This window comes from Montipora capricornis, chromosome 4, assembly GCF_036669925.1.
Source record: "Montipora capricornis isolate CH-2021 chromosome 4, ASM3666992v2, whole genome shotgun sequence".
Taxonomy (NCBI): Eukaryota; Metazoa; Cnidaria; class Anthozoa; order Scleractinia; family Acroporidae; genus Montipora; species Montipora capricornis.
The window spans coordinates 49620432-49636156 of record NC_090886.1 but is presented as its reverse complement, the minus strand read 5'-3'; the positions used below and the strand labels follow the sequence as shown (position 1 = coordinate 49636156).

Genomic DNA, 15725 nt, shown 5'->3' with positions numbered 1-15725 from the left:
AGCACTAACCGCCACTGTCGATGCGCGCTAACGAACTGAAGTAGATTTGTGTTCCCCACAAATTTCATCTCGCCCCTAAATACGGTCATTCAATAAAAATTAAATAATTTTTTCTGCTTAACGTAAGTTCACAGTACAATCTGATCGATCCTGAACGCTTTAACACTTTTCTGAATACGAAACACCTTTTGTGTTATGTTTTTAGCCTTTTTGACGGATATCTACACCGTCAGGAGACGTCCAGCCGAGAATTCCTGAGTAGGCAAGAGCTGCTCATGTATATTTTCTTAGTATAATTTATGAGTGAATATTACGAAAATTTCAAATACATTTTAAAATTGTTTTCAGAAGGTCAAATAAATAATAATAACAAAAAAGAGACTTTATTTAATTTAATGAAAAGATACCTAGAAAAAAATAATGTTTTCAACGATTATGATTATAGTGGCGATATTGCCAGTGATTATGAAGATAGTGATATTGATAGTGATGATGAAACAATTATTGATTCAGCAATTGAAATTGAATTAAAAGAAAATCAAGATTGCAAGAAATTTTATGTATTTGGGAATGATAAAATTTTTCATGTCGAAATAATTAACAAAAAAGATATAAAAAATAAAAATTCAAACTATATGACACATTTAAAAATGTTGTTGCTTTAGTATATATTGCTAAGGAAGATGATTTTTTAAAAATGATTTAAAATTATAGTAATATATTGAATTAAAATCGATACAAAAAAAATTAATGGTAATACAAAATATTTTAATGATGAAGATAAAAAAAAGCAATAAAAGAATCAAAAAATAGATATATGGCAAAAAAAGAATGGTATTGTGATTTTTGTAATAAAACATATCTTTTAAAAATAAAAGGAATCTCAGACAAACAAAAATGCATAAAAATAATGAAAAACATGAGAATTAAAACATGAGAATTAAAGGTTGAAAGAAATTTTTGATTTATTTGAATTTCACAAAACACACAAAACTGTTTAAACATATATAAATTACTGCTAGTATAAATAATGAACAAAAATATTAATTTTAAAAAATTATCTTCTTACATAAATACAATGAATAAATTAGAATTAGAAAAACTTTCTTAACCACAACTAATAAATTTAATATTACAACCAAATGAAAAAACTATAAAACGAAAACCAATACCAACACCTCGTCGTAATGTAAAGAAATGATTCAAGATCAATAAAACACAAATTGAAAAGCTTTAAAATTAGCACAACAACAAATATTTCTTACAATTTCACAATGAATTTCTGAAGGCAGTGGCTGGAATATTCACTCTGTTGATAGTCATCGTCTTAATATTGTTAAATATGAACCAATGAAAGGGTCATCTTATATTAAACTATCACAAGAACGCATTCATAGTTCAAAAGGGTTAATAAACATAAAAAACAACGATAATCAGTGCTTTAGATGGTGTCATATCAGACATCTTAATCCACAAAACAAAGATCCACAACGAATAAAAAAATCTGACAGAACATTTGTTCAAAATCTTGATTATAAAAACATTGAATTTCCAGTAACTATTTAACAAATAAACAAAATTGAAAAATAAAACAGTATTAACATCAATGTATTTGGTATGAAAATAAACAATTGTATCCTATTTATATATCCAAGGAAAAATATAAAGATTGTATGAATTTATTAGTTATAACTGAAGAAACAAAAACACATTATGTACTTATAAAAGATTTCAATAATTTTTTGTATATTAATCAAACAAAACACAAAGAAAGAAAACACTTTTGTATGTATTGCTTATAACGTTTCAGTTCTAAGCAAGTTTTAACTAATCACAAAGAAAATTGTATTTCAATTAATGGTGAAGAAGCAATTAAAACGCCTGAAAAAGGTTCAAAAATAAAATTTATGAATTTTCATAAACAACTAGCAGTACCACTTGTTATATATGCAGATTTTGAAGCTTTAACTGAAAACGTTCACAGTTGCAAACCAAATGATGATAAATTATATACTCAAGCTTATCAAAAACATACAGATTGTGGTTATGGTTTTAAAGTTGTTTGTTGTTATGATGATAAGTACAAAAAACCAATTCATTGATATAGAGGTGAAAATTCTGTATACAAATTTATGGAAACTATGCTTGAAGAGGTCAAATACTGCAAGAATGTTATCAAGTACAAATTCAACAAGCCATTAAAAATAACAAAAGAAGATGACAAAAACGTCAAAAAAGATGATTCATGCCATAGTTGTAACAAAAACTATACTGATAAAGATGAAAAAGTAAGAGATCATTGTCATGTGACTGGAAAATACAGAGGATCAGCTCATCAAGATTGTAATCTTAATTTCAAATTAACTGATAAGATTCCTGTTATTTTACACCGTATTCAAAAATGACGGACACGCGGAATGACCTAGCTTCTAATACATGAAAGCGAGGTTTGGTAGGCCGTATTTCAGTCTGGGAAATTTTAGTAGCGGCCGTCAGCAGATTTATGTAATATGATATTCCGGTCTTATCAGAGCTAAATCCTCCGAAAATGGCGTGCTCGAGTACTGCAGTGAACTCAGTTATTCCTACCAAAGATGACATTCCCGGAGCCTCGTTAGCTGGCCCAAATCCTTCTTCGCTGGAGAATGAAGAGTTGCGGTTTTCGTTGCGCGATGCGATGTAGTGGGGATTCCCTTAAAGGACTTAAAACAAAACCTTTGCTTGTAATCACAAGGCTTTGATTTAAAATAATGGTTTAACAGTTGTTTTTCAAGGTTTATCGGTTACCCTTTTTTTTAAAAAATCGCTTTGCGGAGTGGAGGAATACGTGAAAAGTGGACTCGATCAAATGGTGATAGATCCTGACTGGACGAAATTTACACCACACGAAAAAAAGAGGATTATGAATATTATGAGCTGCACTCCTTCGTCATCACCCAGCGTGAAATACTCTAGCGATGGCTGGGGAAACTCTCTAGAAAGGATACTGGTATTTCACAGTGTAACATACCCTACAACGACCAAAATCGTTGCGAGACAAGTTGCAAGAGCCGTTGCCGAAAGTAGAATTAGGTTCTACTTTTCGTGCAACTTGTCTCGCAACGATTTTGGCCGTTGCAGGGTATGTTACAATGTGAAATGTTTCGTGCACGAAACATTTCACAGTGTAACAGCGCCTTAAGGCTCGTCATGGATGAGAAAAAACTGCATGTTGAAATTAGCATCAAAACTGACTTACGTAAGTAGTAAGATCTTCAATGAAAACCGAGTAGCTGTACATAAGATAAAGGGAACATTAACCCTTAAACAGGCCGGCTTATGTAGGTATGTGTATTTTAGATGTAAGCAAAACGCTAATGTATGATTTTCATTACAATTACATCAAAAATAAGTATGGAAATAAAGCAAAATTATTATTCACAGAAACAGATAGTTTGTGTTATGAAATAGGCCATTTCCGAGTTCGTGTCTGCCTCCTCTTCAAAGCGAGTCCAAGTGGAAAGTTTTGTGATGGTAATTAGTTCTACTTTACATATGAATGAAAACTTCGCACTTAGACTCGCTTTGAAGAGGAGGCAGACATGAACTCGGAAATGAGCTATTGAAACCAATGATGTGTATCAAGACTTTTGGAATAATAAAAACAAATTTGATAACAGTGACTATCCTGAAAACAGTCAATTCTATGATAAAAGTAATATTAAAAAAGTTATAGGAAAGTTTAAAGATGAAGCTTCAGGCATTCCTATCACAGAATTCATCGGCTTGTGATTTAAAATGTATTCATATATCAAAGACAATGATCAAAATAATAAAACAGCTAAGGAAATCAAAAAAGATTGTCATAAAAAAGAATATCAAGCATGATAATTACAAAGATGTTCTATTAAACAACAAACAAATCTATCATATAATGAAAACCATTCGAAGGGTCGTATACAAAACATGGACCGCAGGTCCATGGACCACCCCTGTGGACCACCCCTCATTTTGCAAAATTACAAGCACAAAAATCTTCAGACGAAAGAGGGAGGTGAGGTCAGGTGATCTTCACAATATATGCAATTGTCTCTAATTATAGACGCCTGAAAAATTTAGGGGGCTTGAATGGGATTCGAACCCATGATCTCTGCGATGCTGGTGCAAAGCTCTACCAACTGAGCTTTGAAGTCACTCAGTTGGGAGCAGGTGAACTTGTTAGGCTCATTTATTCCGGTGAAGGACTATGAATGAAATGAACTTATATTAGAAAAGCGGTTTTTAGACGAAGCCCTTTGGAGCCACGAATAGGTGGTATAAGTGTCTGTAACCGGCTATTGCTTAAATCAATTTATTTTTTGATTGAATTTCCCGCTAATGAGACTCCTGCAAAGGACCCCGATGACCAATATTATCACAAGAAACTAGCTTGACGTCATATCGTCACCGAACAGGAATTGCCTTTGTCTTTTTGCAGAAAAAGTAGTCTAAAATAGATAGTACATGTACCTGGGCTCCTGGTCTGTAAAAATACTGTGACATAGGCTTAGTAATGGAACTGTTCGCTCCGAGTCACGGGTTCGTGCTTAAATTTGCCAGATAAGTGCGAGGATCACTTGTCTCCTTCGTCTAAAGATTTTTCCGCTGGTAAAACATATCGATTGTGCAAAATGAGGGGTGGTCCACAGGGGTAGTCCATGGACCGCAGCCAAGAAAGGGTCCATGGACCAGGTCCACAGGTGGTCCATGGACCATTCGAAACAGCAATCATCAACTTGCAAGCTATGCGCTGAATAGAGTTTCATTGTCATGCTTCGATGACAAACGATATTTATTAGAAGATGGAATAAAATCATATGCTTACGAGCATTATAAAATCAACACACTAAAACAACCTGAATGACAAACTTTACCGACAAAGTTTACTCATAAAGTTTACTCACAAAGTTTACTACTAAAGTTTACTACTAAAGTTTACTCGAGCAACTTCAGAATACCCCGCCACAGCTAACCACTATTGTTTCCCCTATGCGGCATCTTTTGAAGAACGAGACTTAATACAATAGAGCTTATTCTTATTGAATGAAATGCAAATAAGTGGCGGGGTATTCTGACTTTTGGCGACAAGAACCCGAAATACTTACAAGAGCAGCTATCCAACAAGGAGCAAACAAGCAGCTGGTGTATACCAACCGGACTCCATACCTATCCACCATGCCAAGCGCCAAAAAGATGGCGCTCATCACAACTTGAACGATCGAGACGACTTTAAAGAATCGTCTGTTATGCCCCATTTTACAGTTCGGCGAAGTGACTGAAAGAAATATAGAGCTGAATTTTGAAATTCAGCTTATACCACAGAAGGACCATACAAGAGGCGCTTGTGATTCGTATTTGCATATGAAATTTCCGCAGTCGACAACCACAGGGCATATTGTATTACTGATGTGGTTGACTGGATTGGACTGGACTAGTAAAACGCTGACTTGTAAAACGCGCGCATTTCTTTAAAGATTTTGTTTTTAAACGGTAACGGACTTTAGAAAAAAAACTAATTTTATACGAAGGCGATAGCACAAGACTTAATGCCGAACCAAGTTTAAAAATTCTGTCCACTTGTTTTTATGCTATTTTATTTCGACGGTTTAGCGAGCGAAACAATCCCTGTTTGACCTTTTAGCTGATATGCGCCAGTTACAAACGATTTAAAAAGTTTTGGCCACGAAATAAATCTATTTAGCACCAGTTCAAAATCCTAATTTTGTTTCATCGAATCAATCATTAAGGAGCCGGTTGAATAATAATAATAATAATAATAATAATAATAATAATAATAATAATAATAATAATAACAACAACTTTATTATTTACTCACATAAAATTACACAAGTATTTTTATCAGCTAAAACAAAACTATTGACTTGTTTCATTGAAAAAAAGGTAGAAAACATTTTCCTTTAATGTTACTTATAGTAAAACCGTAAAAAACATTACTGTGTTTGTTGCACGAATCAACATTGATATCGCAATTGAAAACTGATTACGATAATAGGATGTAAGATATTAACTTCAAATATGGAAATCTACCACGAAAAACGATAAAAAGTAAGAAATAAAATATCGTCCTCAATGTTTTCAAGGAATATTTGCATGTCCTCTCTCGATGTCAAAGTCAATGTCCGGCAATTCTAGTATTATAATAATAATAATAATAATAATAATAATATAATAATAATAATAATAATAAGGAGAAGAACAACAACAATAATAATAGTTTTATTTTCGGATCACCTGCTTTCTGTCACGCAACATATATAATGAGTAGCCTTCAATACGTTTACAAACATTCTGATAAAGGAACCATCCCTTCCCAGGAAAAAAGGACGAAACCTTTTTTTTTTCCTAGCTTCAAAACTAGATGCCCCGGCGTAGATAAAAATTGTATTGAGCGACGGTCACTTATTTTGCTACAGGAAACGGAAATGGGTTTGTTGACCTTTGATCCCTTCAAAAATTCGCGCCACCATTCAACATAAATTTGCATTGTTATTGACGTCGTGGAACTGTTCAGAGATCTGTGTAGCATGTGGGATTGTTACATTAGTAAAAATGTCTTAACTTAGTTGCGTTAAAAACGAAAATTGTCGGCTCGCGTCTCCAAAGTTATGCAGTTTTTATTGCTATTAAACACCCACAATACAATCACGTTTATTTCTAGATACAACTATCACTTAACAATATCACATGATACAGATTACAATGACATTAAATTAGATTATGAATCTCATTTGCAGAAGTATTTGTATTGTATATATTAATGTTAGGAGTTTTGATACTTCTTTCAATTGAGAGGTTCTTTAAATAGCAGGTGATCGTGTTAATAAAGCTAACATTTTTTGGGGATTTACAAGTCCGCGTTTTACAAATCCTCGTTTTACAAGTCCGCGTTTTACAAGTCTGCGTTTTACTAGTCTCCGTTTTACAAGTCGGCCTTTTACAAGTCCGCGTTTTACATACAGTATGGCAAACAACAGTTGACGTTCCTTTACCGATGTACGCTCATTTGTTTTGCGACGTACAAAATACCATTCACTTTACTGATAACTTTGCTATCAGTCGACGAAAACGTCCAAATTCCTCATTAAATAAAAAGAAGAAAAAACCTGTCACGAATTAATTGCCGGTTTTCACTGACACACCATCATCAAAACAATTAAGCAAATAAAGTCAACAATGAAAGACATGAAAAAAGATGAATATTCAAACAGTCTCACAAAGGTTCAGGTCTGTGCGATGTTTCGTCGGGGAGATATTCGAAGAAATGTTTTATTCAAATTTAAGGCTTTGTATGGAGACGTTACGTTTGTGTCCCTCTCAAAAGGGGCACAAATATGGCGGCCGGAAGCTGACAAAAACATATGTCATCGAGTTTTGCAATAAAAAGCCAGTAGTTGTCTTCTGAGAGCTCATAAACATCTTTGTGAGTACTTATTCTCATACAAGTGCTATTCAGATTGCAAAATCTCAGCGGATAAAGCCCCATTTACACGAGCAATTTTTTCTTGACAAGTCCACTTGTCAAGGAAAACTTGCTGACTGTACACACTAGCAAGTTTTCCTTGACAAGTTTTCCTTGACAAGTTTTCCTTGGTAGTGTAAATGAAAAATATGACAAGTTTTCCTTGTCACATTTTCCTTGTTGTCCATCTACACGAGCAAATTTCAGACTTGACAATTTTTCCTCGTCAAGGAAAAGCTAGCACGCCAGATTTTCCTTGACAAGGAAAATTTGTCCACTATTCTCCATTTACACGAGCAATTTTTCCTTGTGAAGGAAAACTTGTCAAGGAAAAATTGCTCGTGTAAATGGGGCTTAAGTCACTTTTTTAACTTACGTGATAGCAATCGCGACCGTAATTTTAGCATCGTGTCACGCAAAAGCTTAGAAATTCAACCTTGCTTTATCACAAGAAGAAAAAACTCCATCAAACTGAAAAATTGTGAAAAGACAAGTCTTCAGCTGTTCTAATAACTAACTAAACTAAAATCTGAAAAGGATTAATAATTCCTTGTTTTTTAGTTTTGATGACGTCACGTGAAAACCAAGAATTGCCTGTTTTCTTATCAGTTACTGTAAGTCACGCACGCGGAAAATTATCTGTTAGAACTTCCGCACACCTGGTTTGATTCCGATAATTCGTACAACTTTGAACAACTTGATGTAAAATGGCGCACAACAGTCAGGATTTGAAAGTCGTTTCCATATTTCAGCTCGTAATGACCGCCGTCTTCTTGATCCTTGGTTTAGTAGATCGATTTCAAGTACGATACTTGCATACCAGCTTTCTGATGGCGCCATTTTGGACGGCTGCCATTGTAAGTAGACTTAACTTGGTCGCACGGTTCCATGCGTTGCCTCCCTCGTTTAATCAAACGCTCTAGACTGCTCGTAGATTTTTTAAACCCAGCGGGTTACAGCCTTTTCATGCAGCTAGCTTCCGATCGGTGAGAACAGTTCATTTTCTTAGCCATACACTTCGCTTGACGAAGTTCCATGCATGTGTCAGCGACTCGAGTTAGCCCTCTGTGGAACAACAGTTTTAAGGGTTTGTTTAATTTGTTTGTTTGACGTTTAGACTTGAATCATTCTGGAATCACCGTGAACTTTCACGCTATGAGAAAGCGCATGAACCATTTTCCAAATTGACTTCTATACCACCAGCTCCTCACTCATTCTGTATTATTCACCGTCTTTAGTCAGTTTATTTATTTTCTTAATATCAATAATTAATGTTTCGCTGGAAAATATTTTTGTGAAATTTACAGCTTTTGTAAATTTATCATGTTGTGTAATTTTCGAGCTTAGCAAATTTGCATACATGTGCTGAAATGTGATACGGGGAGAATTTTTGTGGTAACGCATAAGTCACGAAAATAAACAGGTAGGTCTGTTGGAAGCGTGCTTGAGTTTCAACAAAATGACCCCCAAAATCGGCAAAAGATTGTGATGCTGATGAATAATAAAGTAGCCGCTATTACCAAAACGATGGAATTACCTGGTGATAAATAACCTTGTCTTGGAGAATAAAATTGATTTTCCAGAAACAATGGTCAACCTCTGAGAGTTGGGTGATTGTGATCTTTGTGTTGAATTCGCACATTTCTTGTCAAAATTTATAACAATTGAAAGAAAAAGAAAACTAACAAAAACAAAAACCCGGTATCTTGGCATCATTTGACACAGATGCTTCACTGTTTCGCGAGTAAACATGCCGCGGTAACTTGATCACTCTGCCCGCTGAATTCGATGTGCGATTTACTCGGTGCAGCCAAAAGTACAATTACAACAAAACAACTAAAATCTCCCAAAATGTTTTTCGCTGATGGTAACTTTTTATATTCGTGGTTCAAAATTAATGTTGTTTTCATGTCGTAAATTTTGTTACCGATGGCAAAATATTTTATTCTCGATCGACCGTCCTGAGGCCGTCCTGAAACTTCCTTCTGCTGTTCTTAAAAACTGTGTATCCATATTTATTTACTTTTACATCAATATTTGTTTTGCATAAAGCAAGCTAACAAAATCTGTATCTTGCTTGGTTCGCATTTGATAGCATTAAAATAGAATTTTCGGTCTGAGTGGTATATTTCTTAAGTCGCCTATCCAAATACTAACTACGCCGGACAGCGCTTCACTTCAGCTTTCATCTTTGTTTACAAAGCTGTCAGATGCTGTCAGTGCACGCTTACACTTGTGGTGGAAAGAAGTTGCATGATCAACATGTCAGCCCAGAAGCCAATGTTTCTCGATTCCTTTTATTTTCTTCAATCTCTCTGGGTTCAGTACTTTGCTAGTAACCACATGTCTTCTCAAGGGGCTATTTATCTAAGACTTCTACGGTAACCATGGCGCTACAATGATATACAATACCTAAACAATATGGTGTATTTTTAGTCCTACATATTACGCAAATACAACTGTTAATATGTGATACCAGAAGACAATGTTATTCACTTCCAATTTATTTTCTTCAATCTTTCTGGGTTCAGTACTTTGCTAGTAACCACATGTCTTCTCAGGCCATTTACCCAAGACTTCTACCATGGCACTACAATGATAGACAATACCAAAACAATATTGTGCACTGTTAGAGCTACTTATTACGCAAGGACAACTTGAATCTCCTGGAAGACAACACACAGCTCAGTTGACATTATGGAATAAATCGCTGTGTTACTTCACTACCACACGTAAGCAATGCGTGTCAATTTCTTTTAAAGAGGACAGGAATTTCTTCCTTCTGACAAATGATTAATTAATAGGCCGGTAGCCAGGTTTTTAACCTCAGAAAAGGATCTGTTTCGTCGTACGAACATGTGAGGACCTGTGAGCCAAATGGCCTCTGCTGGTATGACTTCTGGGTGACCCCTTAAATGATCTTAATGACCCCCCAACTTGAAAAAAATTGCCTGGAACAGTGCACGTACCACAGGCAACCCAGTGTACCCTCATGAAGGGTCTAGTTTATGTTCAATCAGATTAATTTTGGCTATGTGGGGACCATACGAATAAAGGTTTAATCATATTTTTACTGATATCAGTGTAAGGTGAATCAAAAATTCGACCACTGTGGCAGACTCCAGTGGTTCGGAGAAAAACAAGCTCTTTCAAACTGGTATGGTAAAAAAGAACTCACTATTTTGCTCCATTATGTCAGTTATGTTTTCATGAAAAACCTAATATGTATCCTTAGCACTTGTTAAGTTGAAGCAATAGCGACGCCTCAATTTTATCCTCCATTGCTCTAGCTTGATTATTGTAAAATGAGTATTCGAGTAATGAAAAAAAAACAACAAAAACAAAAACACTCAATCTGATGTACCCGAAGAGTGTTGAATTTATCGTAAAACCTTTGGGCATGTGCTTTGTGTACTGTGTAATTGAGGGACTAGTGTCCACATTCCTCTTAACCAGCCTAAAGCCCCTCAATTGTCAGTCAGTTTTTGTTGCGATTATTCCGACAGAATGCTTGATTCGTTTGCCGGCGGCACCATTTCGCCCAAATAATCATTGCTGGCATAATATGTAAAATTTATCTCCGGCTGAATACAGTGGTTGCGTGAGAAACAGGCTCTATTGTTCATCGAATCCCTTCCCTACAGCCTTTCTTTTGCCGACCTCGTCCTTCAGCTTCAACTCAACGTAATGTAAAAAATTTAAATAAATAAAAATAAGTGAAAAGACATTTGCACCCAAGCCGCACAGACCATCAAACGTGTTAAGACAACACATACTCAGAGACTGTCTTACGAAGTGTAAACATCTTGTACACCCGCATCAGTTTTTAGTTAAGTGTTTTCTTTGTAAATCATCCTGATAGTGTCTGATTGTTCTCTTTTCTTTGAACCAAGGTGTTACCAGTTGGCATCGTAGGCCTGGTTTTGTCCCGCATGTCACGACGCCCCCCGAATTTGGTAAGACAGTTGTCTACAGCATTCTGTGAGTAAGGTTTTTCCATAAGACTAGCAATGGTCCTTGATTTCCCATATGCAAAAACATAAACCCAAAAACTAGCTTAATGTTTATCGAAGCCACGTCTACAACAGCACAACCCTGGGGGCTCTTCCCACTTGGAGCACAACATCAGGGCGTACATCCGGCACTGCATGTCACGGCACTGCACGGTACGGAAGGGAACAGCACGGCACGGTACGACACGGCACGGCCATGTACTCATTCACTCTGACTCCCTCCCCTTCTTTCTTGCTCTATTTCAGATTTATGCCCTCAAGTCAGTCAGTGTGGCTTGTGCTGCGATGTCAGCAGTAACAATGTACCACTATCAATGGGGTATTGCCAAATTGGTACGTTGGAAGGTGGGTTACCATCTTTACTTTGAAGAAAAGTTCACCCGTCAGGAAAATACTATGTTGGCCATATCCTCCTTAGCAATTCTATTTTCCATCATTGAGATGATCCTTGCCTTTGCAAGCGCCAAGAGCTGTGGTGACACAGGCTATGAGCCTCCTCAAGATAATCAGGTACACATAGTTACCGATAGAAGGAAAGGCTACTTGTAATTCATGTACAATCTGACTTTTTTGAGAAAATTTGCAAGCGCTGAGAGCCTCCTCAAGAGGATCAGGTAACACTTATAGTTAGCAACTATTCACCGAAGTGGAGGTGGCTAGTTCGCGGCTCGGTAAATATCCACCACTAGCCACCGACACTGAGGTGAATAGTTGTTAAAGTATATATTAACACAGTCAGATAAGATAGTACAGAAAGATGATTTTAACTCATTTATTCCTGCACAGATTACAACTGTGACATTTTCGGGCACGAATTCAGCGCGAATTGCTCAGAGGTGAATAGCAAAGTTCATCATGAACAATACCTAGTTAGTGCTCAGGCATGCTACTTAATTGAAAGAAATAAAATTTTCAAATAAACATAATAGGCTTAGTAATCCCAACTGGTGGGAGGCAGACCGGTTGGCTATTTGCAAGCATGACCAAGGAGTTGAACTAGGGTCTACCGAGAAACAGTTCCAGCCTAGTGGTCAGAGCGTGGCTTGAACCCACGACCTTCGGATATCAAGTCCTGCGCCCTAACCACCCAGCCATGCTGCCTCACAAAGCTGCGATGCTCAGAATAACTGAAAATTACTTGTCCTTGTCAATTTTCCTGTCCTTTCAGTTTGATTCCAAACAAATAACACGCAACAGTTATGTCGCTTTCTTTCAGTTTATTGTTTTAAATATAAATACATGATTCGCTTGTTAGTTTGCTAGTGTGCGAGAAATGAAATGAAGTCACATCATGTGGCAAAAGAGGCTTGAGGTTACATTGAATGTGATTCGAAGTTTACTTGTACCTCACACTCAAATCCGGGCTTGAGGTTGCTACGATTAATAGGGTCATATGCGGGCCTTAATATCAAGCTGTCAAAGACGGGGCGGAGGAGGGTTGAAAATTTTTGACAGCTACGAGCGGCGACATTTACACTCAGGCGACCAGGAGCAAAGAGAGGCCTCTCTTTGGCAACACACCTTTATGTAGAAATCTGATATGACCCATGAAGCCAATTGTTCTCCGACAACCAGATAGCCTTAACAATGACCCTTTCACGTGTTACATAAACCTAATTATTCATGCTGCATAATTGGTGGCTTTTTTATTCCTTGTTTTTAGGGAGTGTACCTGTCGCGTACCCAGTGCAGCGGACACGGGATGTTGTGCACTGGAGATCGGGAAGTGTCAACCACAGTATAGAACTCAACAGCACAAGTTGACTCAACAGCGTTTAATTTGAACACCAACTCGTCTGAATTATTGGACACATGCGGTGAAAACTAAAAGGGGAAATTACAATGCACGAGATCAAAAAAAGGGACTAAGACTAATCACAAAGGAAACAAATTGAAAGCAAAACGAAAGCTACATATAATGGGCTGAAACGTACGTCTGATCCTGTTTAAAGGGCTAACGAAACTCCAACGTTACGTAACTCCTAAAAAGATAAAACTGCTCTGAAAACTCCAGTGTTGCTCCTTAGATCTCCTAACTCCAACTCCACAAAAACTTAAGGGGCGTTCTCTGATAAGGGTACAATTCATGATCATGTGTACAGTTGTAAAACCGGTTAAAAAACACGGGAATGGCTAGTTACATAATTGATTCAAACTGTGAACAATAGTACATGAAGACAGGGGCGTAAAACTCGATAAATGAAACAGAACAGAAACGTATCTTATCCAAGTCAGAACAAAAGCTTAATTACGTAATCAAGTTCTCTTCGATTCAATGTTCATTGTTCATCACAGTACCCATATCGCCCATTAGGAGCCGGACAAATCCAACTGCAACCACCACAACCGACTTATTTTGCAGCCCAGCCGATGGTTGCAGGTCAGGCGGTGATTGCTGGTCAGCAGATGGTTGCATGTCAGCCTAGGCTTTGGTAGATTGTGCCCGAAAAAAAAAGCATATTATGCTTTTAGCAGTGCTCATATTTTTTAGAAATTATGCCAAAATTATGCTACTTTCTGAAAATTATGCTCTCTGTCACCGAAATTATGCTACTTAGATCTTGAGTAAAATAAAGATCACGAGTAGCTTAACTCTGTCAATTCTGACTTTAATGAACATTCATATAGTCCACCTTCCAGTCTTACAGTCTTTAGTATCGCAAATACTCATGTGCGCATCTCGAAAAGCCAAATGATTAACAAATGCTATCAAAATCAACCATTTCTGGGTTCTGAATCCAGGTCAGAAAGTTTTCGCCCGCATACTTGTTTTAGACGACATCCAAGCAGTGCCCTCAGTTCAGTACAAAGACAACTATGCATGTTCTTAATCTATGTGTTATCGGTTATTGTACTGAAGCATTACGCAAGTCTGTAAATAGTCCACGAGAGCATGCTCTTGTGAACCGTTAAACGATGAGTTAAGAATCGAGAATACTCGTTCAGCGGCTGCAGACGAGGACTGCACCAGCAGAACCTTCATAACTGCGGACGACCAGTGGGGTAGGTTATCAGATTGTTGGTCGCTGGAAGTGCTGGAAGTAGATGTAGTCGAGGACGACGCCATCTTTGATCTGTGGCCTGAGGGGCCAAGCCGCCGAGCCATAAACGTGGTGGCTTGAGGAGAGTCATGCACAGGGGAACCATTTGACCATGGGCCTTAGCACATACCTCAACATTTTCCAAAAACAACACATAAATGAAACGCAAACTGAATTATTCTAGAACTATGATGGATTTTTTTAGTTTTCAACATATAAAAGCTCGGATTATGCTAGCAGTGCTAAACTAAAATAAAGGCTTAAAATAATGCTCGTTTTGCTAAATTATGCTTAAAATTATGCTAGCACAATCTACCAAAGCCTATGTTAGCCGCTGATTGCAGGTCAGGCAGTCGTTGCAGGTCAGCAGATGGTTGCAGGTCAGCAAATGGTTTACGATCAGAAGATGGTTTCAGCTAAGTCGATGGTCGCTATTTCAGTGTCTAGCCAATAAAAGCCCAATCAGTAATAAATTATCCTTCTTGTTTTTCCTTCTTGGTCTCCAAGAAGGGATAAATGTTTGTTTGTTGAGAAAGTGAAATTTGTATTCGATGGTTGTCCATATTTAACCGTATTTATAGTTAGAATAGGCTTTGATGGCCTCAATCGTAGGTCCGGTGGGATTGACAGAGACAGCCTTTCCTGCCCGTACTGTTCGCCTGCCACATTATATCCATATCACTTAAGCTCCAGTAATAAAACTTGTGATGAGTATGATATTCAGGATTTTTACATTGAATGATACTTAAATGATATTCAGCGATAGTATCACCCCAGTGAATAATTTGCTTTCCTTGGTCGTCACCAAGGTGGTGACGCAGTCGCAATTACTTTGTACTCCTGTAGAGACGTCAGGTGAGTAGAAGGGGTGGGGGGAGAAGGGTAAACCCGTCAAAATCGACGTGTCGCCACAAGTAGCCCTGACATTAAATGTGAATGAAAGATAATCTTACAAGCTTATATCTAGTGCGAGGTCTGGAACCGAGAATATTCGGAAACTGCTCGGAACCCTTAGAGAACGGTATTATTTTCGAGGCATGATCCCATGTCCCGAGAATACCTGAATAGGCCATTTCCGAGGTGTCTTTTGCCTCTGTGTCAAAACGAGTCTAAGTGCGAAACCATTCACATGAAATACAGGTTTATTTTCATGCAAATAAAAGTCGTTTTCAG

General features: G+C 37.1%; 2 protein-coding genes across 3 annotated transcripts in view; one reads left to right on the top strand and one right to left on the bottom strand.

The window, feature by feature from the left end:
* The window catches only part of LOC138047243 (uncharacterized), a 33107-nt gene that overhangs the window by 9076 nt on the left and 8306 nt on the right, over positions 1-15725 (bottom strand). The window contains exon 1 of one of the 2 annotated variants that reach the window (XM_068894007.1): positions 5124-5354. The exons of the other annotated variant lie outside the window; for it this stretch is intronic. Within the exon in view, the coding sequence (XP_068750108.1) occupies positions 5124-5273 (150 nt within the window). The 5' untranslated portion in view covers positions 5274-5354. Of the gene's footprint in view, positions 1-5123; positions 5355-15725 lie in introns of those variants that run through there. 2 annotated transcript variants of the gene reach the window in all.
* LOC138047245 (uncharacterized) lies at positions 8132-13310 on the top strand. Its single transcript, XM_068894008.1, has 4 exons — positions 8132-8355; positions 11392-11454; positions 11758-12021; positions 13175-13310. The coding sequence occupies exons 1-4, from the start codon at positions 8206-8208 to the stop codon at positions 13253-13255; spliced, it is 558 nt and encodes a 185-aa protein (XP_068750109.1). The 5' UTR covers positions 8132-8205; the 3' UTR covers positions 13256-13310.